Source organism: Salvia hispanica, chromosome 2, assembly GCF_029641045.1.
Source record: "Salvia hispanica isolate PSC_SH4W2 chromosome 2, Shi_PSC_v1, whole genome shotgun sequence".
Lineage (NCBI taxonomy): Eukaryota > Viridiplantae > Streptophyta > Magnoliopsida > Lamiales > Lamiaceae > Salvia > Salvia hispanica.
Window position 1 is genome coordinate 64,100,048 of NC_142693.1, and position 24,890 is coordinate 64,124,937.

General features: G+C 36.5%; 1 protein-coding gene, 2 long non-coding RNA genes and 1 pseudogene across 6 annotated transcripts; 3 read left to right on the plus strand and 1 right to left on the minus strand.

Moving 5' to 3' along the window:
- The first annotated feature begins 2,900 nt into the window (after positions 1 to 2,900).
- LOC125203766 (uncharacterized) lies at positions 2,901 to 4,785 on the plus strand. The gene is made up of 3 exons (XR_007173436.2): positions 2,901 to 2,983; positions 3,980 to 4,069; positions 4,499 to 4,785. It is a non-coding gene; the product is annotated as an uncharacterized LOC125203766 (long non-coding RNA).
- Positions 4,786 to 5,105: 320 nt separating this feature from the next.
- Positions 5,106 to 6,913, minus strand: LOC125201746 (uncharacterized). Its single transcript, XR_007172964.2, has 2 exons — positions 5,439 to 6,913; positions 5,106 to 5,365 (listed from the first exon to the last, which is right to left on the minus strand). It is a non-coding gene; the product is annotated as an uncharacterized LOC125201746 (long non-coding RNA).
- An 8,492-nt stretch (positions 6,914 to 15,405) lies between these two features.
- On the plus strand, positions 15,406 to 20,626 carry LOC125197511 (putative late blight resistance protein homolog R1A-4). 3 transcript variants are annotated; one of them, XM_089064510.1, is made up of 3 exons: positions 15,406 to 15,549; positions 16,564 to 19,379; positions 20,292 to 20,626. In XM_089064510.1, the coding sequence occupies exon 2, from the start codon at positions 16,719 to 16,721 to the stop codon at positions 19,338 to 19,340; it is 2,622 nt and encodes an 873-aa protein (XP_088920636.1). In that variant the 5' UTR covers positions 15,406 to 15,549; positions 16,564 to 16,718; the 3' UTR covers positions 19,341 to 19,379; positions 20,292 to 20,626. The 3 variants fall into 3 exon arrangements, with proteins under 3 accessions (XP_088920636.1, XP_047952238.1, XP_088920635.1); XM_048096281.2 differs by having other exon boundaries at positions 20,307 to 20,626; XM_089064509.1 differs by having other exon boundaries at positions 16,564 to 20,626.
- Positions 20,627 to 21,454: 828 nt separating this feature from the next.
- LOC125197545 (putative late blight resistance protein homolog R1A-3) lies at positions 21,455 to 23,986 on the plus strand (annotated as a pseudogene). Its single transcript, XR_007172094.2, has 2 exons — positions 21,455 to 23,149; positions 23,598 to 23,986. The product of XR_007172094.2 is annotated as a putative late blight resistance protein homolog R1A-3 (transcript).
- The last annotated feature ends 904 nt before the right edge of the window (positions 23,987 to 24,890 follow it).

A 24,890-nucleotide genomic window follows, 5' to 3' on the forward strand; every position in this document is an offset into this window, starting at 1 on the left:
ATTGATTATCATCCAGGTAAGGCCAATGTTATGGCAGATGCACTTAGCAGGAAATCAATTGCAGCTTTGAGTGCGATGAATGCACGGCTAGAAATATCAAGTGATGGAAATCTTGTGGCAGAACTTAGAGTGAGATCGACACTAATTGAGTGAGTTAAAGATTCTCAAAAGAATAATGATGAAGTGAATATTAAGTTTGATCGGCTCTCTCAAGGGAAGACACATGGATTCGATCAAAGACATGATGGATACTTATATTTCAAAGGAAGATTGTATGTGCCAGATGACAAAGAGTTGAAGAATTATATACTCCAAGAAGCGCACAATAGTTTATATTCTATGCATCCTGGAGGTAATAAAATGTATCGTGACTTGAGGGATTTCTATTGGTGGCATGGTATGAAGAGAGATATTACAGAATATGTGGCAAGGTGCTTAACATGTCAACAAGTCAAAGCTGAACATCAAGTTCCGTCAGGTTTATTGCAGCTAATCACTATACCCGAATGGAAATGGGATCGAATCACGATGGATTTCGTTGTAGGATTGCCCTTATCACCTCGGAAGAAAGATTCAGTTTTGGTGATTGTTGATCAGTTGACCAAATCAGCTCATTTTCTTGCGGTAAGAACTGATTATTCGTTAGAGAAGTTGGCTGAACTTTATATTAGTGAAATTGAGAGATTACATGGAGTACCTAGCTCGATAATATCTGACAGAGATCCACGATTTACTTCAAGATTCTGGAATAAATTTCAAGAAGCTTTGGGTTCTCGACTACACCTTCGTACAACTTTTCACCTGCAAACAGATGGTCAATCGGAACGAGAAATACAGATTTTAGAAGACATGTTGAGAGGTTGCGTCATCAACTTTGAAGGTAGTTGGGAAAAGTACTTGTCATTGGTGGAATTTGCATATAACAACAGTTTCCAATCTAGTATTCAGATGGCTCTGTACGAAGCATTGTATGGCCGTAAATGTCGAACACCATTGTGTTGGACAGAGCTGAGCGAGAACAAGATAGTGGGCCCTGAAATTATACAAGAGACAAAAGAAAAGGTCAGATTGATACGAAATCGACTGAAAGAAGCATAACATAGGCAGAAATCTTATGCAGATTTGAAGAGGAAAGACATTGAATTTAGTGTTGGTGACAAAGTGTTTTTGAAAGTATCTCCTTTAAAGAAAGTACTGTGATTTGGCAAGAAAGGAAAGCTAAGTCCGAGATTTATTGGCCCTTATGAAATTTTAGAACATGTGGGTCCAGTAGCATACCGACTTGCATTACCACCTGATCTAGAAAAGATACATAATGTGTTCCATGTTTCAATGTTGAGGAGATACAGATCAGATCATTCTCATGTTATCCGGGCTGAATCGATTGAAGTACAACCAGATTTGACATACGAGGAAGAACCGGTACAGATTTTAGCGAGAGAAATCAAAGAGCTCAGAAATAAAAGAATAGCACTTGTCAAAGTATTGTGGCGAAGCCATAAAATAGAAGAAGCTACATGGGAGCCGGAAGATACGATGAGACAGCAATACCCCTACCTTTTTTAGTCAGGTATCAATTTCGGGGATGAAATTTCCTAAGTGGGGGAGAGTTGTAATATCCCAATCTTTTAGAAGTTAGAGTTAGAAATTATATTTTTAATTAGTGGCTTTATATATATGTATATGCTTTTATTAGTTTTATGTTAGAAATATAGGAAATAGAAATAGGAAAAATTAGAATTAAGAAAAAGAATGAGATAAGGATGAAAATTAGAAAATAAAAAAAGAAGAAAGAAAATTAATAGAGGGATATTGATGAGTAGGAAACGTGTCTTATGGGGGTAATTAGGAAAAAAAGAGAAGAAAAGAGAAAAAGGAAAAGGAAAATAGAAAAGGTTTTGAGATGGGTTTTGAAAATCAGATTTCATGCTTCTACGTAAACTTCTCCCCTATCTGCAAAAATTCCGACAGCTTCTCTACTCTATCTGATCAGCTACCGTGATAGCTCCGATCACTCCACCGTGAAGCATGTAGTACCCACCATCAATCCAAGCTCTCAATTCTTCATAGTTTTTCTCAATTTTGGAGCTTAGGTTGCAAACTCATCTCCACTTAACTTCTCAAATTAGTTGAAATTAGAGGTTAGACTCCTCCATAACCTCCTTAATCATGTTTCTAAGTATAGTAGTGGTGTTAATTGGATGTGATTCTTGCTGTTGGAGTTGAAATTAGGGTTCTTGAATTTGGGGAGTTTGTTGCCTTGATGCTTTTGTGTAAATTTGCTATGGAATTATGCAATTGGAAGTATGTTATGATAATATATGCATGAAAGTGATAGAAAATATGATGTTGGAAATTATTTGTGACCCTAAGCTCTTAATGTTGTTTTTAAAGTTACCTTCTTGATGGTTTGATATTGAAAAAGGTTGGGACTGAGTTTATTGTGAAGTTTGGTGTTGGTTGTTGATGCTTAAACAAGCTGAAAATTCTTAAAAAAGATATGGTGAAAAAGGTTTAGTTGTTGGTTGATATCAAAAGACTTTTGGTTATGAGTTTAGCTTCAAGATGTTAAAATTTTTGAGTTTAATTTTGAAATAAAGTTGTTGTCCCATATTTTCAAAACTTAAGGTTTGTTTTATGGAGGAAAATGAAAGTGTGAGGCTTATTTTTTGGGACAGCTGGGTATAGCTTTCATTTTCCGAAGCTATTGAACAGTATTATCGAATTTCTTAGCTTCTTTTTAGTATGAATGAAGTTAGAAATGTTTTAACATGTATATATATTTTATTTGGCTTAGTTTGTGATGAAGGAAAGAATATGGAAAGTGAAATAGATAGATGTGATGATTTGGTTTTTCTAGTGTTTATTTATAAATTGTATATGTGATTGTTTGACAAATTAGGTGAACCGAGTGCAAGAACAAGCGATAGGGGCACATCCATGGTTGACTAAGCAAGTTATACTGTTTTTGTAACGTGTACAGGTAGTGTACGCGGGTTCTAGAGTTTAATCTCTTTAACTTCGAGACATATTGCTACATTTTTATATGTTTTATCAGCTTGTGCAATAGAGATTAAATATGGTTGTGCGAATGGTATAACTCAATGACATAAGTGAGATATGGAAAGGTAAGATGTGGGAATTATGTTTTAAAATTGTGAATTGGTGTGATATATGATATGAAAAGTGATTTAAGTAGTTATATGTGTTGAATAATGTGAAAGTTGATATGAAATAGTTGTGTTATGCCCCATTGCTTGAGTGAATCACAGGGTATAGTTGGCATGTCATAGTAAAACAGTACTGCACACATGTTTGATCGTTCGTCTTCGGATAACCAAAGCGATGATCCATATGATATGTTGATAGTTGATATGAGCCCTATACGGGTAATATGTGACAAATGCCTTAGGATAAGCTATACGAAAGATATACAACATCTGATAGTATCTCACCCAGATGTATACATGATAGAGGCCCTCATCGGGTTACTTATAGTGTCCGTGTACCCGTGTCCATCGCTAAGCATAATTTGGGGGCTGATATGTGATACGAATGTGATATGAATGTGATATCTGATTGAGAATTGATGTTTCGTGCCTTGGATATCTGAATAGTTTTCCTAAAGCATATTGTTGATTAATGAAAGGAATTGATAGCTGTATGAAATATGTTACTTCGTGCCATATGGTTTTAATTGATAGATGGTAAATGGTTGCATTTGAAAGTATCATCATGACTAATATATTGTGTTCATTGTATAGTTAATCAAGATAGTTTGGGAGATATTATATAAAGTTTTAGTAAACTATAATAGAATTTGAAATGAAAATTGAATAGATATATCGTAGCATTCCAAGTTATAATTTGATATTCTGTGTAAGTGATATCGATTGAAGTCTTTCGAGATTGACTTCTGGAATGCGTTTACACTACGAGCTTGTTGAAGCTCACCCCCCCTTTCTTCTCCCTCCTGCAGAGTTTAGAAGCGAGTGATCTCGCTCTTGGGCAGTTGCACGTGTCAAGTCACTACCCTCCTTTTTGCCGGCACAGTTGAAGTTCTCACGTGGTATGCTTAGGCTAACTTTTGATTGTAGATAGTTGGTTTGGAGATGTAAGGTTATGTAACCTTCTTTTGCTAATGGGATTGTAAATAATTGTCGAGGCATGTTATAGTTACTTTGTAATGTATAGTAGTAACTGGTTATGCTAACAGGTTTAGTTACCTATATAATAGTGTTGTATGCTGCGTGTTTGCAAAAAAAAAAAAAAAGTTATGCAGGTTAAATAGACAGGTATTAGTTTATCGATCGTACCGAGATGTGACACCACTTATTTGGTTAAAACTAACCGAGTAAGGGGTGTTACACTACTTCCAATATGCCTTACCAATCTGTCTATACCTCTCTCGATTACCATCTTTAAGACACAGGCTTAATTATATGTCATAGGTTTTAATCATGTTTTGAATAACTTATATTCATTTATCATTTTTCAGGGAAATGAGAGGGCAAAAGGTATCAGATGGCGTGGTATCCTTCGTTTCAATTGTATTAGTATTATGATCATGTTGTTTCTTGAATCTAAGCATAGTGATATGTTGGATTTTGTTGAGGCTAGCAGTGAGTTAATTTGTGTAAAAAATACTAAAGTCAACAGTGATAAAGCTTAACAGAAAGTAGGAGACAGTGAGATAAATGAGTAGGAAAATATATTTGATTTATGTGTTAATATGTTGGTTTGCATGTTGTATAAAGCTAACTACAAGAACAATGTATGCGGGCGTGCCACCTATTGCAACTACTAAAAATGTTACAATAGGTGTTTTACTTATTGTGAAATTTTTAAGTGTCTTAATGAGTATTGCATAATACTTGTAATACCCGCACCCTTAATTCTTTTCTTTATTTTTGTTATTGTCGAACTAAAGATGTAAGTTCTCTTTCCACGAAGGGTTATTGGAACTCGAGCCTTTGTTATGAGATTTAATTCTTTTTAGTTGCAAGTAAAAGCTAAAGTAATCAAATGAACTAAACAATTGGACTTTGCATTGTAAAATATCACGAATTTTCGAATAGAAATTTCGAAAACAATTAACGAGCAGCTAACGTTCAAATGCTTCAATACATAGAACAAGCTTAACTAATGAACAACAAAAATATATATATATATATATATATATGTTACATGGAGCAAGTCCTCAAATAAAGGAGACAAGAAAAGGAAAGGATAAAATGTGCATTAATCGAATAGAATCGGTCTCTCCTCCCGGGCCGATAGTCGCGGCCCGTTTTCCGGTCAGCCGCGGGCCGAGGTATCAACTGTTCCAGACAGCCAGCAGCTTGGCAACCAAGCTTGTCTCGACCTGCAAGGTGGAAGTCAGTTCTTGTCTACTAAGGAACAAAAGAAAACAAAGAAAAAAAAAAGGGGACTCTTACCTTAGGGATGGAGACAACCTTCTTTAGTTATAGATGACCCAAAGAATCACCATAAGAGGAAAGTCAGCCCTGCAACACCCTTGGCACAACAGCCACCTGCTCACTGCACAATCAAACGATTCAAATTGCTAGCTAAGTACTAGGTACCCATATGATGCCAAATTGCAGCCAAGAAGGAGGGGCAATGGGATCATTAAAGTGGGATTTTCTGCAGCATAACAACAAGAATTACAACAGCCCCAATTAAGGCTACACGAGTACACATCTCTGCCTATATAAGCCACACCACATACCACAACACTACTCTTTCCTCATATTTCGAATTTCTCTAGCATTAGAGTGGTAAGTTGAGAGTGAGAAGGAGCAAGAAAGGCTATTGTGAGCTTAAGGTTTAGGAATCTCCTTCCAACAACAGCAAGGAGGGCAGCCAACAAGCAAAAAGGAAATCACCAAACTAAGGTAAACACCTCAACACCCCAACACCTTATCTTGCATCATGTTTAGAACAATCACAACATAGTTCAAGAACTTAGTAGCACAAGTGTTAACTACACTAAATCCAGAATCATAACAAGTAGTGTAAGGAAAACCATAGTCTGCCTCATAAGGCCAAAATCAGTAGCTATTATGCGGGACTCCACCGGGACAAACAATTTCAAGAACTTAAAATCTCACAAGCTGCTGCCTAAGCCTTTTCGCTATTAATATGCCAAAAGATGAAAGAAATCTAGGACAAGAACATATGTTTATCAAATGCAAATGCCCCAGCAACGAACACAAATAAGATTTTCCCTTTCCAGCCATCAAAACATCACCAAATAAGCTCGGAATCGAACGAGTAAATAAGGAGAAATAGATTGGAATAAAAGAATTAGAACTTAGCTTAGGCCGAAGGGCTGTTCGGCAACGACGGAGCTCCGGAAAGTCGACTACGGAGGAGGCGCTGCCGGAGCAGCAGCGTGAAAGAGCGATGGCATTGACGCCGTCGAAGGGACGTCGAGAGTGGGCCAGAGTCGCTGCTCACCGGAGAACTCGACGGAAAGAACGAAGCGGCGTGACAGCCACGTGCACCCCTGCACGGCGGCTCCGCCTTGAGGACCAGCTGACCGATCGACGCAGCGGGACGAGGCCGCTAGACCGCGAGCTTCGAGGCGACGCCTCAGCCCCACCGGTGAATTCGCTCCGCCGTGACTCCATCACGAAAGAGAAGATATCAGTGCGGTGACCGAGAGTTGAGATGGAGGAGACGAAGCCGGCGAATCGCCGAGAAAAGAAGAGGGAAGAAGCCGTTGCTGTGTTTTCTAAATTAGGGATTTAAGAATGTGAAATTAGGGAAATTTGGAAAAGTTGTGTGAAACGGAGAGAGAGGACGGGACCGGTGATGCTCCGGCGATGCAGAGAAGCGGCGATTTCGCCGGAGAAAAGAGAGGCGTGAGGGAGAAGCGCCGTTTTTTTTTCTCTTCCGAAGTTAAGGATTTTGATTTGGGGGAATTTTGTTTTGAGAAATGAATATAGAAGAAGAAGACCGATGGATATGAGAAACTTGTTGGGCCTGCCTCTTCTAAACTTGTTGGGCCTCTCTATTAAAAAGAAATATGGACTTAGGAAATGTTAGAAATGGGCTGCCTTGTTTTTAAAAGTTAATTATGGAGTTGGGCCACCAACTAAAATAAAAGCATAGGCTAAGAATTTAATTAAATCATGGGCCCTTATATGTTATGGATTAGGTAATAGTCCGCTAATTATTTCCACGAAGCTAAGTTAAATTTTCCGGACCTTAATTTAAGAGCACGAATAAATACTTTTTGTTTCAGAATTTTATGCGCTAAACGATGAATAGACCTCGAGTCTATTTTAGTGCTTGAATAAAATATATAGGAGGTAACGCTCTTTCGTTAAACGAATAATTGGTAGACCTCCACACCAAGCTAAATCGCAAAATTTATTTAGTGCTCAAGGACTTCTTATGAATTAGGGAAAAAAAGAAATAAAATGATCACGCACTTAGGATGCATTCATGTTTAAGCTTAATGGATATCTCAAAATCTAATTAAGTATCATTCTATTTCCTAAAGGGACGTCTTCGAACGTCATCTAAGACCAAGTTAAGGAAATTTCGGAAGGAGCTTTAGCTTTTGAGGTGGGCATTCTTTTAAAACGTGATTTCAGTATGAAAATGTGATTCTTTGCTCAAGTATGTTGTCATGCCATGTTTGTTTTATGATTACCTATCTGCTTGGCTATGCCAATTTAAGTTAAATCGAATTCGGGTCCCAGTAGGGCCGCAAACCCTACTCGGACTAGTGTACACATAAGGGGACCATGAGCTAACAAAGGAGTTGGTCGGTCCAGTGACCGTCGTGGAATGTGGCCACATTCCCGGTTCACATCAGTTTCAGATATGGTATATCTATGTTATGTGATTGCGCAATCAAATCTTTACTAAAGGAAAAGTATTTTAGTGACTCGGGTCTTTTAAGTAAAACCCCGTGATCACTCAACCGTGGCATTGACAATTAAAGATAGAACTGTTTTTGGCAATGTGCCCACTGAGTATATCAAATACTCAGCCCTGCATGTTATTTTCAAATGTGCAGGTTGAACGTGGACGAGCAGGCGAAGGTGTTGGGACAAGAATTTTAAATAAGTAGTTAGGTAGCCCAAAGTAGCATGGACTCTTCCGCTGCAATCTAGAGTTATGTGCTAGAAAGCTATGAACTTAGTCTTGATACTCTGAACACGTTTTGACCATGTACCCATATGCCTTTGATACTATTGATTTAAGTGATTTCATCCTATTTATTGTTGTCCCTTGATTACTGAGAATTGTTTAGTCGCGAAATAGCTACGCTCACTAGCACTAGGGAGTTGTGGTCGTGACAATACTGGAGTTTATTGTGAAATTATGAAATGTCTTAACGTGTGATTGACCTATTGTTCCACTTTATATGTCCTAATATATAGGTATCTAAAGGGTGTTATAGCTATTATGACCTTGGAATTTGGAAATGACATAGGAAAATGACATAATAAGTGGACGCATGGGAGACTTCGAAAGTTATAAGGTTATGACATAATTTAAGCTAGAGCTCTTACCCCAGCTTGAAATTGAAGAAATCCCCCTTTATATGTATGTATACCATGAGAAATGTTATGCTGCATGCTTAATTTAGGCGCCTTGTGAGCGGTTGTATTCCACGTTGGAATATAGCCTGATTTTTAGGTGTTTTTATTTGAGGATATTATGTAATCTCCAACCTATTTAATATAGTATCTCTTTATTCGGAGTATATTATAGGCATAGTTTTATTTTCCTTTTTTAATCTTTCCCTTTGTACATTTCTATCTTTTTTCTTAGATTTCAAAACTTGAAGTATCGTCTATTTTGTTTGTTTTGTTTCAGAACTTGAAGTATCATCTTCTCTCCAAAATAAAAGAATTAAGTACTAGCAAAATTTAACTATGTTTGTTTCTTTTATTCATTTCGGAGAGAAGATGAAAATAGATGATGATGATGATGATGAACCTCAGACTTAGGTCATGTTTTGTTTTGTTATTTATACACCATGCCGGTCAACCATTTTCCATTAGCTTATGTAATGTAGTTGAGTAATACTATAATTCTTTCTTACACCAAGTTCTGTGATGCTACCTTGAAGCCTTGTACTAGCATCACTGTCTTCTGCTTTGGTTATATCTGCGGTGTAAGCATGGAGGGTCAAATCACTATTTTTCTTAAGAAAGTAAATAAATCAACTCACATTGAATAGAAAAAATCAGACTCGCATTGAATAGTTGAAGAGAAATATAGAATAAAGAGGTATACCATGAAATATTTAAATAGACTGGAAATTACATAATATCCTCAAACAGAAACACCTAAAAATCAAGCTATATTCCATCGTGGACTACAGCCGCTTATAAGGCGCCTAAATTAGGCGTGCAGCATAACATTTCTCTGTATACCATATGCGTATCAACTATGCTGAGATATGAGGCAAGGGATTTATATTTAATCATCTATAAATTGCCTTCAATAATTAATGAAAATTTTATGATACTATTTGATTACACAAACAATTTGTCTATTTTTCGATCGTAGACGAATGGACTCTAATGAAGGTCGTATGTAACGCCCTAAAAATTCTAAACTTTAAATCATGGGAAAGTTATAATGGTGTTGACTATTGATTATCATTATTTTAAGCATCAAAAACTTCTTTCGTCTATATAAATAATCTCAATTTCTATATTGGTCTATCTATAAAAATGAGTCACATATTTTTTAAAATTTTACCATTATTTCTTCTCTATATCAGCTTTAGTATATACTCTCTTTGTTCAACTCAAGATGTCCAATTTCCCTTTTTAATTTGTCCCACTTATGAAGTCTACCTTCTATATTTGAAAATAAATTCCTTTCTCCTCTATCCTCATTAAAATATTCTAACTACTTTTTTCTATCAACTTAGCGCACCTAACAACTCCTCCTAAAATCACGTATCACTCAAGAATAAGGACATCTTGAGTGGGACGGCGGGAGTACATATTAATACTTGATCCATTCAAGAATGTGATTATTTTTGTGAATGGAGAAAATATTAACTACTCTACATCCACAACCAATAGTTTCACTTTTTCAGTTCCCTCTGTCTGTGAAATGTTGTCAACTTTTGACATTTCAGTACGTTTACAAAATGTTGTCCACTTTATTTTTTTTTCCATTTTTGATAAATATAGTTCATTTTCCACTAACTCATACACTAACATTATGTTATAAAACTGCTCCTTCCATCCCAACTAAATTGGTACAGAAATTTTGGGTACGGAGATTAAGAAATTGTGTAATAGATTAAATGAAAGTATATAAAATAGGAAAGAGAAAAAAGTAGGAGAGATAAAGAGAGAGTAAATTAGATGATGAAATAAAGTTAGAGTGATTGAATGTTTTGTATTTTGTCAAAAAGAAAAATGACTCAACTTTGTTGTGTTGTCCCAATAAGGAATATGACTCAACTTAGTTGGAACAAATGCTGTAATATATAAATATGAAACTCACATTCCACTAACTTTTTCCACTCACTTTTCTTCATACTTCTTAAAATTTGTTGCAAGTGAAATGTGGCCAATATTTCGCGGACAGAAGGAGTACGACTACTAGATCCGTCCCTTGAAAATGGACTACCAATTTTGGTCCGTCTCCTCAAATTAGAAACTTCATAAATTTTTCATTTCAAGAAGTGAACCCTACAATCCAATAACAATACTTCCACTACTTTTTCTCTTCTGCTTTCTTATTTTACATATTTTATTTCTCTCTTACTTTATATTTTCTATAAGTTATTAATTGTGTATTAAAATTTATATCGTTTCAAATAGGACTGGCTAAATATACCGAAAAAACGGTATATCAATCGTATCTTATTGAAAAATATCTAAAAATATCGAATTTTTGGTATACCGAAACTTTCGATACGATACAATACCATATCGAAAGTTTTCGGTATTATAACGATAGGAATTTTCTTATACCGCGATTGTAACATCCCCATACACCGCTCACCTCGGGAGCACAAAGATTTCTTTGTACCAGGATCTGAAGAAATCCTTTTGGTGGAACGGCATGAAGAGGAATGTCGCAGCTTTTGTGGAGCGCTGCTTAGCCTGCCAACAGGTGAAAGCCTTACACCAACGGCCGTACGGGATGCTACAACCGCTTGAGATACCCGAGTGGAAATGGGAGCACATCGCCATGGACTTCATGACGGCATTGCCGAGAACCCTAAAAGAGAACACCGCGATCTGGGTGATCATAGATCGACTCACCAAAAGTGCGCACTTCATACCTATCCCCGTAAACCATGGATCAGATAGGCTAGCTCGAATCTACATATCGTACGGTTACATGGAGTCCCAATGACGATTACATCTGATCGTGACCCGAAGTTCACCTCGAAATTTTGGATTAGTCTTCAGCGCGAGCTTGGAACACGCTTAAATTTTAGCACGGCTTTTCACCCACAGTCCGACGGACAATCCGAAAGAACGATACAAACTCTCGAGGATATGCTAAGAGTCGTGGTGCTCGACCGAGGCGGAAGTTGGGAGACCGCACTCCCTCTGATCGAGTCGCTTAAAACAACAGCTTCCAAGCAACGATCGGCATGGCGCCGTATGAAGCACTTTACGAAGAAAGTGTAGATCTCCGCTCTTCTGGGATGAAGTTGGCGAACGAAGGGCACTTGGACTCGATGCAGTCGAAGAGATGGTCGAAATAGTACGACAGATCCGCACAAGGATGAAGGAAGCCTAGGACAGACAAAAATCATACGCCGACGTCCGACGGACGGACTTACAGTTCCATGTTGGCGATAAAGTTTTCCTCAAGGTATCCCCGTCGAAAGGGATAACGCGTTTTGGGGTTAAAGAGAAACTGAAACCTTGTTGTATCGGACCGTATGAAATTCTTGAAGGAGTAGGACCCGTAGCTTATCGTTTAGCGCTGCCGCCCAGCCTTGGGAATGTGCACAACGTCTTTCATGTGTCGCAGTTACGAAAATACGTGTTCGATCCGAAGCATGTGATTCGCTACGAGTAAGTTGCCGTAAACCCGGATCTGAGCTACGAGGAGCAACCCTAGATGATCTTGGATCGAAAGGTTCAAACCTCGAGAAATAAGTCTACTGCCTTCGTGAAAATATAATGGAGAAACCACAGGCCCGAGGAAGCCACGTGGGAGCGTGAGGATAAGGTGATGGAACTATACCCGGAACTCTTTCCATAAAGGTACCAAATTTCGGGACGAAATTTCTTTTAACTGTGGTAGGATGTAACATCCCGAATTTCAGAACCCTAATTTTAGAGCCCTAGAATTTATTATTAATGACGTGGGAGATGTGAATTATTTGATAAATGAATTTCATGCATGAGTTTCTTTGACCGGGAAGTTTGAAAAGTCAAAATTGTTGACTATGTGGCGTGGCATGTGATTTACTAAATTATGAGGTGAATTATTTGTTTAAGGGTGAGTGAGAATATTAGGGAAAATTTCCATAAATACTAGCCACCTAATTCTTGAGATTTTCGAACCCTTGACCTTTTGGAGAAGGAATTCTATTTTTCCGGATTTAATTTAATTCTTGGGATATTTATCCAAATTAAATCCAAAACTCAACTATTCCTTATTTTGATGAGGGAAAATCGAGCCTTATTAATATTAGGGTGATTTTCGAAAATCACCTAGCTTTGGGAAGGAGGAATTTATTTTATTTTAATTGATCCCTTATTTGATCTCCTTCCATACCTAGAATTAAAATATTCTACCAAATCTTTCCATACCTCGAGAAATCTTGCCATAATACTAAAAATCCATGCCTTATTTAAGAGGCATAGAACACGCCTAATTCAATCCCTAGTTAGGAGAATTCTTATTTTTATTTTGCTCCGTAATATTTTATTCTACTCCGTAAAATATACCAAAACAAAATCTTGGCTAATTGGGAGCCATATATTTCGAAAATTACATGCCTTGATACCCTAGTCTATTTTTGTTAATTCTTCTTCCCTACTTCACAATATTTATTTATTTAATTGTGGAGAATAAGATCTTACCAAATATTCTATTTTATTTACCTAAAGATCTTATTGAACTCTATAAATAAGAGAAACCCCTAACCCTAGCCCCATAATTTTCGTCCCCTCCCTTCTCCACTCTCTCCAAATTTTTCTTCTTCTATTCTCCAATAGTTTGTCATCTTTTGAAGAAGAATTGAAGTTTGATCCAAGAATTTTGAAGAACCAAGTCTAATACTTAATTTCTACCGTTCGTTTTTCTCATAAGGTATTTTTATATTCATCTTCGTTTCTACTCGATTCCTCTTCTTTCTAACCGATTAATCGGTATTCTTGAGCCCTCATGCATCTTATTGAGTGAAAGTGGGATAAAAGGGATATGGAAAATATGTATACATGTGTGTGGCGTGTGTGTGTGTGCATGTCGTGTGTGTGTGTGTTGTGTTTGTGTGGTGTGTGTTTGATGGCTAAATACTCTTGTGTGACATATGTTGATGTTAGATCTAGAGTTGAGATACGAATGGAACGTATGCGATGAACATGATCTTGATTGATTAATGATGCTAAAATAGATCAGTGGGAAAAGGGAAAAACGTTGAGACATGCATGAGTTAGGAGTTTGTATTGAATCTGATTTGTGATATGTGCCTATATGATTAAAAAGGTAAAAGCTCAGTTGCGAAGCCGGATAACAAAGGAAAGAACATACTTGAAACCTAAGCAGTCGAGGTGGGCTTTACTCTTAAACTCTTTTATGTGCAAATTTATGAATGTGGAGAAATAAGGGTGGTTTAACTGTTATGCCATACCTCTGTTTTGTTGTGATATTGTGCGCCTGATGCCCATTTTGCGAGTTCGCTCCATTGGGCTATAGGGCTATGGATATGATTAAATGAATTCGGGTCTGAGTATGGGCCGCAAACCCTACCAGGCTATGTACACGAGGGGATCGGGAGCCGTCTTGCTAGTCGGCCGGTCTCGTGGGCGAAAAGTGTGGCCACACTTTCGTCGCACCATGGAAATGATGTGATTGCGGAAATTGATGAGAAAAGTGGGGAATTGTTTGACTGGCCAGTCTATGGAAAATATATTTTGTGATACTCGTGATATTCTCTTATAACTGCTTAAAACTCGAGTTCACTTGGTAAGGGTGGCATAGCTTATAAAATGTTTTGGCAACAAGCTCACTGAGTATTTCAAAATACTCAGCCCTGCATATGTTTTCCTTATGTGCATATTGAACGATGACGAGCGGTGGCGGGTGTTGAGCATGTTAACTAATTAAGATGGATGTTTTTGAACTTCAAGCATAGTTGTGTCTTCATACATAGCTGCACTTTCTCTTGGTTGTTTTCCGCTGAGTTTTTGATACACTTTAGTATTATTTGGATATTTTGCACTTTTTCTCTTTCGATTTAGAATCTTGAGACATCTTGTGATATCATTGGGATTTATTGAACCCTTCAGTTTTGATCATACTTTATAGTAGTTATTCTCCATTTATTTCTCTTGATTAAACCTTTGACTTGCGACTCTGATAACTCGTTTAATACTTAGGTCAAGCCTCTTTAAATGAAACCCTAGCCTATGTTTACTTCTTTTAAGTCCGTTTTGGTAGCAGTCGCCGCATTTATTGTACCCTAGGAAGGCGGGCTGTTACAGCGATATACCGTTTTATATCGAATATACGATATATATCGGTATATCGAAATATATCGAAAATCAATACGTATCGAATTATCGATACATATCGTTTATACCGTTTATACCGATGATGATGAAGATGATGATGATGATACTAATAATAATAATAATAATAATAATAATAATATTAATATTAATAATAATAATAATAATAATAATAGTAATATAATTTATTTTTTTAAGATTAAAAGTTTAAGTCATAAATATATCCATATAACTTAATTATATATATTTTGAATATGAAGATGTAGACAATGTTTATTTTATTATGTTAAAATTATATTAATTTTGGTTTTATTTTTCAGTTTTGAAATTATATTTTTTGGTATATAGGTATTCGAAATGGTTTAAAAATTCGGTATATCGTACGAAATATCGATATACCGTTCAGAACGGTATACCGAAGTTCGGTACGATATACCGTAATTTTGAAATAGTAACGGTATAGTTTTTCTCCATATCGAAATTAAGGTATACCGAATTAAACTTCCGAAATAATAACGATATGAAATTCTTTCATATCGATATTTTCGGTATGATAACGAAGCAAAATTTTTGATACGGTATATCTTATCGACCTAGTCCTAATTTCAAAGTACTTTGTATTTATTTTTCCAAGAAAGTAGTATTTGACAAGAAATTGGTAGATAAAAAGTGCGTATTGCAAGTGATTGGACTTTTAATATTGGGCCCAAGGTGGGAAAAGACCAGTCTCTTTAATCCACCATCGTCTTTATGTCGGACGCCGCGACCGACGCCCTCTTCTATTTTTCAGCGGATTTCAATATCAATCTTCAAACTTTGAGCTCCAATCAACTTTATCACATTGATTAAGGTAGAGCTCTTACCCCAATTTATCATTTAGCTCGAAACTGACAAAATCCCCTCTTTGTATGTATGTATATATGTATATGTATTGACTATGGTGAGTTTTGAGGCTATGAGTGTAATTATTATAATTTGCTTCCATAATTGATAGGAATGGTAGCTAGAACCTGGAGTATACTAGAATTTTTTGAAGGCTGGAAAGTTAGGTGTTCTTGTTTAGATGCTTGAATTTAGCTCACATTGGTGTGTTTGTAATTGAATACATTTAGATGTGATTTGAACAAGAACTTAGAAAGGGTCGAAGACTTGAGCTGATTTTGATTTCAATTGTATTGATTGGCTATGAAGTTGAGGTCTAGAACATGGATAAAGTATCAAACGAATTAATTGGAAGTGTAAAAGTCGAGTTTGATTAGTTTATCCGCATCTTAGAAGTATGTGAACAGATATTTCACAGCTTTATTTAATTTTTTGTTTACTGATTTATGGTGTTCGCAAATCTTGGTAATTGGGATGAATTTGTTAGATTATACCAGAAAACCTAAATTTTGCTAGAACTAAGTTTGAAGGGGGCTTGGTTTATGTATGAAAGGTTATTTTGTAACAAAATCATGATGTGTTTCGATATGTTTTTTATATATGTAAGTTTTGCATTGTGTCGATTGACCTTGATTGTATAAGGTAAAGAAGTTTTGAAGGGTAGCAACAGCCAACAAAGAATAGAAAAAGGGGTCGAGAATGAAAAGAATGTCAATTTGTATGATGCTTTGCTACTAAAGCTAATAGGTGATAAGAAGTTAAATGGGATTCATAAGTCTTATAGAGCTAATGGAAACAAAATATAAATCACTTATTCTGTTGGTTGCCGGATCAAGCAAGGGGTGTTACATTGTAATTTTAGATATTTCTTTCATATTTTAATAAGAGTAAGTCTAGTTTGTATTTTCTAAAGGAAATTAAGGAATATCCAATATATTGTTTTAATGGAGTATGATTATATCATGACTGAGTGGATGTGCAGGCTGACTTTATTAAGAGGAGGCACAAAATAACCATTTTCAGTTGAGCAATTGCAGCCCACGATTTTAAACTCTTGATTTGCAACACCTTCATAAATCGGCATTTCCAACTCCTCACGTTTCACCACCACCTACCACCTTTCCTACTCTAGCAGTAATGGCGGCTTACGGTGCTGCGATTTCTCTCAAGGATACCATTCAAACTATTCTTCATTCCTCTCGCATTTCACTAGTTCCTCCATCTCCACAAATCTTACAGCCCGCCTACGATGCCATGGTTCGCTTGCAGAAAGTTCTGCTAAAATTGGAGGAGACCGGCTACAGCAAGATCAGGACGAAGGTGAATGCTTTGGACGACCGAATCAAAGAGGCCGTGTGGGAATTCGAAGATTTACTCGAATCTCATGTGTATCAACAGATTCTTCCACAACTCGAAGGTGAGAGAGATCACTTGTCTTTCTATGTAGATCTGCAGAGTCTCCGACAGAGTGTTGATTGCTTCATCGAGAGGTTCCCAGCGATGCAGGCGGAGTACGATATTGAACTGCTGAATATGCCTGAAGAAGAAGGGGAACCTGTTCCCTCAAGAATTGATTTTCATGGAATCGACTCAAACATGGTTGGATTATCCAAAGAATTTGAAGAGTTAAGGGATTATCTTCTTCATGAAAATAATGAAGAGAACTACTTTGAAATTTCAGGGATGGCAGGAGTTGGAAAGACAGCATTCGCTAAGAAATTATTTGACGATCCATCACTTAAGAGTCATTTCGAGCTTCGAGTATGGGTTAAAGTGGGCAGAAAATGTGAATATAATGAAATATTGCGATGCATTCTAGCTCAAGTGGATCGCGAACAAAGCCTTACCCAAGGAGACGAAGAAAATGATAAGAAATTAGTTGGACTCTTGGAAGAGAGGTTGAAGGATAAGAAATGTTTCATTGTGTTGGATGATGTATGGAAATGGGACGCGCGAGTTATGGATAACTTGCCACAAGATAATGTCCGAATCTTGTTAACAAGCAGGCAATATATAGAAGAATGCCAAAAGAGGGTTACACTACACTTGTTGAATGATGAAGAAAGTAAGAAATTACTTGGCGAGAAGGTGTTTGATGAAGAGGGTTTCCCTCCTCACCTTGATGAATTAGGAGAGAAGATTGCTAAAAAATGTGAAGGTCTTCCACTTATGATAGTCACAGTTGCAAAGCTCCTGTCCAAAGAAGAAACAACCATAGAAAATTGGACTGGGGTAGCTGAAAAACAACATAATTCAGTATTCGTGGATGCATATGATCAAATATCAGAGGTACTTTTCCCAAGCTATGACTACTTACCTCAACATTTGAAGATGTTATTTCTGTATTTGGGAGCTTACCCTCCATATACTGATATTCAACTACGCATCATTTTGAACCAGTTGAAAATTGAGGGGTTTCTTGAGCCTTTTGGTAAACAAATTATGGATGATTTTATGGACATAGAAAATTTTGATGATGTTTTGATCGATTTCATGGTAGACCTTGCTACCCTGTACAATCTTGTTCTATTCGATAGCATATTAGCTTCTTGGTTTTCAAAGCAAATTTTTCGTGTGCATTCTTGCTGGCAGCACTTTTGTAAGAAAGAAGCAACTAGGATTATGTTTTTGCATGTTTTACAAAGCTACGATGATGTTGTGAAAGATCAACGTCGGTTGTGTGCCCATTCCATCTCTTTATTTTCCATCAAAGATTTGTGTGAAAAAATAAAAAAAGATTGTGCTTCCAATGTACGTTCTCTCCTTTGTCTTGGTCCTTACCACAAATATGCGATGCCAATACATGCAATGGATTTCAAGTTGCTCAAGGTACTGGAAGGTGGAAGTGTCCGATTTTATCATTTCCCACTTGAAATTTTCAAACAAATTTGTCTAAAGTACCTTTCCCTAACCTACAACAAAGAGATCCCAGATTCTATATCCAACCTTTTTCACCTTCAATTCTTGATTATCAATCAACATATGAACATTAAGAAACGTGGAGCTTTGTCATGTATGCCGGTGGAAGTATGGGACATGCAAGAACTACAACATATTGAGGTATGGGGAAAAGACTTACCAACCCCAGATTCTTTTGCTGCTGCATTGGATAGACTTTACACTCTTATTGGTGTGAGTGAAAAGAGTTGCACAAGAGAAATTCTCAAGAGAATCCCTAATTTGAAGAAATTAGGAATTTGGGTAGAATTGCAGCCTTATGATGAAGATGATGATAGAAACCCATTGAGTAACATGGGTTTTATATCAGAGGAACTCAAGTATTTGAAAACACTTGCATATACCGTGATGTATCCGGATATTATGCGTGAGTTTATGGTTCCTCTTTCAATGTTCCCATCAAGCTTGACAAGGTTGGAGTTGAGTGGCTTAGGGTGGCCATGGAAGTATATGAATGACATTGGTTCGTTGCTACCAAATCTTACTGATATCAGTTTATGTGACTATGCCTTTCGAAGTCCCGAATGGATTATAAAAGAAGGGATTTTTTTGAAACTTGAGACAGCTATAATTGAGGACACTGATTTGGTGCGATGGAGAGCTCAGCAACGAAGTCTCCCAAGGCTCAAACTCCTAAGCATACGCCATTGCTACAAATTACAACAACTCTATTGGAAGCGTGATCTCTCAATGGTCACCACTACAATTGAGTTAATTGAGTGCAATCCCTTAGCTGTCGCTTCTGCCAAGCAATTAAGACCTGGATATTTCTTTAAAATTCGTTCTCACTCTACTTTTTGATACAAGAAGTCCTATCTCAACTCTTTACTTGGTTAACAGGTTAGTCTCCTACACCCTTTAATTTGCACAAAACCACATGAATGCACTTCTTTTTCTTAACTAAAACCGCAAATTGCCATAAAATCATGAACTTTCAACATAGTTTGTTTTTCCCGTTAACTTTAAATATTGCATGAAAAGCCATGAACTTTACCGGGTTGTGTAAATTTTACCATCCGACCTGGCCCAATAGATTTCCGACACCATTACTTATTATACGTGGCGCGCCGGAGGCGTGACTTGGCAAAATTCCATTAATTCTGATTTGTTTCATAAATACAAGTATATATTGTCATTTGTTGAGGTTAATGAAACCCCAATACTCGAATTTTTTGTAACCGAAACTGCTATGAGTTAATTTGTGTGAAAAATACTAAAGACAACGGTGATAAAGCTTCATAGAAATTAGGAAACAATGAGATATATGAGTAGGAAAATATATTTGATTATATTTTAATATGTTGGTTTGCATGTTGTATAAAGCTCACTAATGTACTCCCTGTGTGCACAATTAAGTGTCTCACGTTTCCTTTTTCTCCGTCTACTATTGAGTGTGTCATTTGCTTTTTACTACTTTTGGTAATGGACTCCACATTCCATTAACTCGTCTCACACATTTTTCTACCAAGTTTTTATAAAAACCTGAGCCAAGTCAACTTTATATTACTTAATCGTTGACGGACGGAGCATGAATATTGGTGAAGGTCTTAAATTTGCTCTAACATGATGCTTCACCTTGGGAAGCTCTCTAATGTAAATTTGCTTTTGTGTTTACATTAGTTATATGTAGGAGTTTATTCACTTCTAGTTCACAAACTAGTCGACATATTAAAGAAAGAGTGATAGGCTGATTTATGTCACGTGTTTTCGATCATGTTGTATGGATAAAATGGAACTTATCTGCATGAAAAGATGCTTTTGTGGCAGGCATATTTGGTGATTTTGGATAGGCACAAGTGAGAGCGCATGGCGTAGTGAAGATTGGTCATCTATAGGATTTTCACTGTGACTGAGTGAAAGTTACTTATCGAAGAGCGCGCTACCTGCTCACATGTGCCACGAGCGTGGTTACTGTTCTGCGGTTGGGAGGAAGTATTTAATAAGAAAATGTATCACAAACACAGATATCTGAAATTTTTAGTTTTTTCACTCCTTAGTCTTATTTCCACTTAAAAACTCTCTAGCTTAGTTTAACAACTATTCTATTTCCATTTCTAATTAATTGCTTCTTTTGCTTTTATGGTATTTATGATGTTCTGTTGATTCTAGATGCTGTGTGCATTTATGGGTATGCAAATGATTTGTTGTTAGTGAACAAAGAATTAGATCTTTAGCATTTACTCTTCTTAGTTCAAGTAAGGTTCATTTATTTCTTGTGAAATTGTAGGTTTAGTTGGTTGTTTTTGTTGTTCTTAACTTAGTTTCGGCATATTTTAGTTCGTTCGTATTTCATCGCTATGTTTGAACTTGTTGATTCATTTAAGGTCGAAAGGAGGACCGATGGCTATGCCAAACTAACCGTAGATGTCAAAGTTAGAGTAGGACATCATACTAAGTGTTTATTGCATTTGATTGCTTGATGATTTGCATTCATTCCAGATTATTAACGATCATGTTCTTCAAGTTTTCTAGCTTGAGGAATGAAGAGCCTATGACCTCTGCTTCATTCTACTTATCAGGAGGTTGATCAACTTGAAAAAGAATTTTTTTAGACTGAGGTAAGATTCTTCTAAGCTCTGCCCTGTTATACTTATTTAGGGTTGTTGGTACTGATCAAATGTGTGTGCTAATCAATTCTGCCTATTTGTTGGCTTATTTGTATTGGAATTTACTTCCTTATCTGCATGTCTGTTATGCTATACTTTTTTGCTTTTTCCTCATAATATAATACTCCCTCCGTCTTCCATAATTTGTCACCATTTGACCCGGCACGGATTTTAAGAAATGTAATAGAAAGTAGGTTGAAAAAGTTGGTGGCATGTGGGTCCACTACAAAAAATAGTAAAAGTGATATTGAACCACACGTCATCTTAAAATTTGAAGATGTTATTTCTGTATTTCGGAGCTTACCCTCTGTATACTGATATTGAACCACACGTCATCTTAAATCGGTTGAGTACTGAGGGGTTTGTTGAATCTTTTGGTAGACAATTTTTGGATGATTTTATGGATGGAGACGCTTCTAATTTTCATTTGCACGAATGGGTGGCAGTCCTCGCTACCGGTACAACCTCATTCTATTCAATTTCACTCTCGATTCTTGGTTTTCAAAGAAAATGTTTCGTGTGCATTCTTGCTGGCAGCACTTTTGTAAGAAAGAGGGAACTAGGATTAAGTTTTTGCATGTTTTACAAAGCAACGATGATGTTGTGAAAGATCAACGTCGGTTGTGTGCCCATTGCGTCTCTTTATTTTCCTTCAAAGAAGTGTATGAAAAGATAAAAAATGATTGTGCATCGAATGTACGTTCTCTCCTTTGTGTTGGTCCTCGCCACAAATATGCGATGCCAATACATGCAATGGATTTCAAGTTGCTCAAGGTATTGGATACTGGAAGTGTCCGATTTTATCATTTTCCAGAAATTTTCAAGCTAATTTGTCTAAACTACCTTTCACTAACTTGCAATAAAGAGATCCCAGTATCTATATTCGACCTTTTTCACCTTCAGTTCTTGATTATCTATCAATATATGAATATTAAAAAACGTGGAGTTTTGTCATGTATGCCAGTGGAAGTATGGGGCATGCAAGAACTACTACATATTGAGATATAGGGAAAAGAGCTACCTACCCCTGATTCTTCTACTGCTGCATTGGATAGACTTGACACTCTTAATGGTGTGAGTGAAAAGAGTTGCACAAGAGAAAAACTCAAGAGAATCCCAAATTTAAAGAGATAAGGAATTGTGGTAGAATTGCAGCCTTATGATGAAGATGATGATAGAAACCCATAGAGTAACTTGGGTTATATATCAGAGGAACTCCAAAGTTTGAACACACTTGCATATACTGTGATGTATCCAGATATTAAGCGTGAGTTTATGGTTCCTCTATCGATGTTCCCATCAAGTTTGACAACTTTGAATTTGAGTGGCTTAGGGTGTCCATGGGAGAACATGAATGTCATAGGTTCGATGCTACCAAATCTCATGTTCCTCACGTTAAAAGGCTATGCCTTTCGAAGCGCCGAGTGGAATATAGAAGCACTTGATACAGTTATAATTAAGGACACCGATTTGGTGCGATTGATAGCTCAACATGGAAGTCTACCAAGGCTCAAACTCCTAAGCATACGCCATTGCTACAAATTACAACAATTCAATTGGTCGCGTGATCCCTCAATGGTCACCATTGCAATTGAGTTAGTTGAGTGCAACCCCTTAGCCGTCGTTTCTGCCAAGCAATTAAAGCCTGAATCTGTCTTTAAAATTCGTTCTCACTCTTCTTTTTTATACAAGAAGTCCTAGCTCAACTCTCAACTTGGTTAAGAGGTTAGTCTTCATACTCCCTTTAATTTGCACAAAACCACATGAATTCACTTCTTTCTTAACTAAAATGCTTGTGCTTGTAATTGTTTTTATGTTATATTGTATTGCAGATATGTGTTTAGGTTGTTGGCTGCTTTTTCTTCTACGAATGGGAGTTTGATCTCTATAATGGGGGAGGTTTAAATCACGTAGCATGTTTTGAAAATATATATCGCTCACATGTTATATTAATTAACTCTAATTTATCAGGAAGTGAGAGGGCAAAAGGGGTCAGATAGCAAGGTATGCTTCATTTCAGTTGTATTAGTATTACCATGTTGTTTCATAAATATAAGCATATATAGTGATTTTTTGGATTTGTTGAGGTTTTATGGAAAATACTAAAGACAACAGAGATATGTTTGATTATGTTTTCATATGTTGGTTTGCATGTTGTATAAAGCTCACTGATATACTCATGTTTTCTTTTTTGTCCGTCCATAATTAACTGTCTCATTAGCTTTTTACTACTCATGGTAATGGACTCCACATTCCATTTACTCGTCTCACTCACATTCCATTTACTCATCTCATTTTATTAGTTATATGTAGGAGTTTATTCACTTCTAATTCACAAGCTAGTCTACATATTAGAGATAGAGTGATAAGCTGATTTGTGTCACGTATTTTTTTTATCATGTTGTATGGATAAAATGGAACTTATCTGCATGTAAAGATGCTTTTGTGGCAGGCATATTTGGTGACTTTGGATAGGCACGAGTGGGAGCGCATGGAGTTGTGAAGATTAGCCAATCTGTGGTATTTCCAGTTGTGACTAAGAGAAAGTTACTTATCTTAGAACGTGCTACCTGCTCACATGTGCCGTGCGTGTGGTTACTGTTCTGCGGTTGAGAGGAAGTATTTAATAAGAAAATGTATCACAAACAAAGATATCTGAATTTTTAGTTTTAGTTAAACTTAAAACTCCGTAGCTTAGTTTAACAACTCTTGTATTTCCATTTCTAGTTAACTGCTACTTTTGCTTTTATGGTAATTATGATGATCTGTTGATTCTGTATGGTGTGTGCATTTATGTGTATGCAAATGATTTGTTGTTAGTGAACAAAGAATTCTGTAGCATTTACTCTTCTTAGTTCAAGTATGGTTCATTAATTTCTTGTGAAATTGTACGTCTAGTTGGTTGTTTTTGTTGTTCTTAACTTAGTTTCTGCATATTTTAGTTTGTTCGTATTTTATCGCCATGTTTGAACTTGTTATTTCATTTAAGGTCGAAAGGAGGACTGATGACCATGTCAAAGTTAGAGTAGGATAACATACTAAGTGTTTATCGCATTTGATTGCTTGATGATTGCGTTCATTCCAGATTATTAACGTTCATGTTCTTAGACTTCATTGCTACCTTTCTTCAAGTTTTCTAGCTTGAGGAAAGAAGAGCCTATGACCTCTGCTTCACTTGAAAAAGAAGTTTTAAAGACTGAGGTAAGATTCTTCTAAGCTCTGCCTTGTTATACTTATTTAGGATTGTTGGTTGTTGGTACTGATAAAATGTCTGTACTAATCAATTCTTCTTATTTGTTGGCTTATTTGTATTGAAATTTATTTCCTTATCTGCATGTTTGTTATGCTATACTTTTTTGCTTTTTCCTCATAATATAATACTCCCTCCGTCTTCCATAATTTGTCACCATTTGACCCGGCACGGATTTTAAGAAATGTAATAGAAAGTAGGTTGAAAAAGTTGGTGGCATGTGGGTCCACTACAAAAAATAGTAAAAGTGAAAGGTGACAAATTTTTAGGGACGGACGAAAAAGGAAATAGGTGACAAATTTTCAGGGATGGAGGGAGTAGTATAAAGCTCAAGAAATTTAAGTGGAATGTTATATGACGAGACTTGATTTATGCTATTTACTTTGTTCAGCATGTGCTATAATCTAGAGTCTTTTGCCTCATCTCAATGAACATTAACAAATAAAGATAAAATGTGATCTACTGACAATACCCATTGATGGAAATTGATCCTCA

Bases quoted from the DNA above. Each gene is read 5' to 3' on its own strand.
- LOC125197511 (XM_089064509.1), top strand. From the start codon at position 16,719: ATGGCGGCTTACGGTGCTGCGATTTCTCTCAAGGATACCATTCAAACT.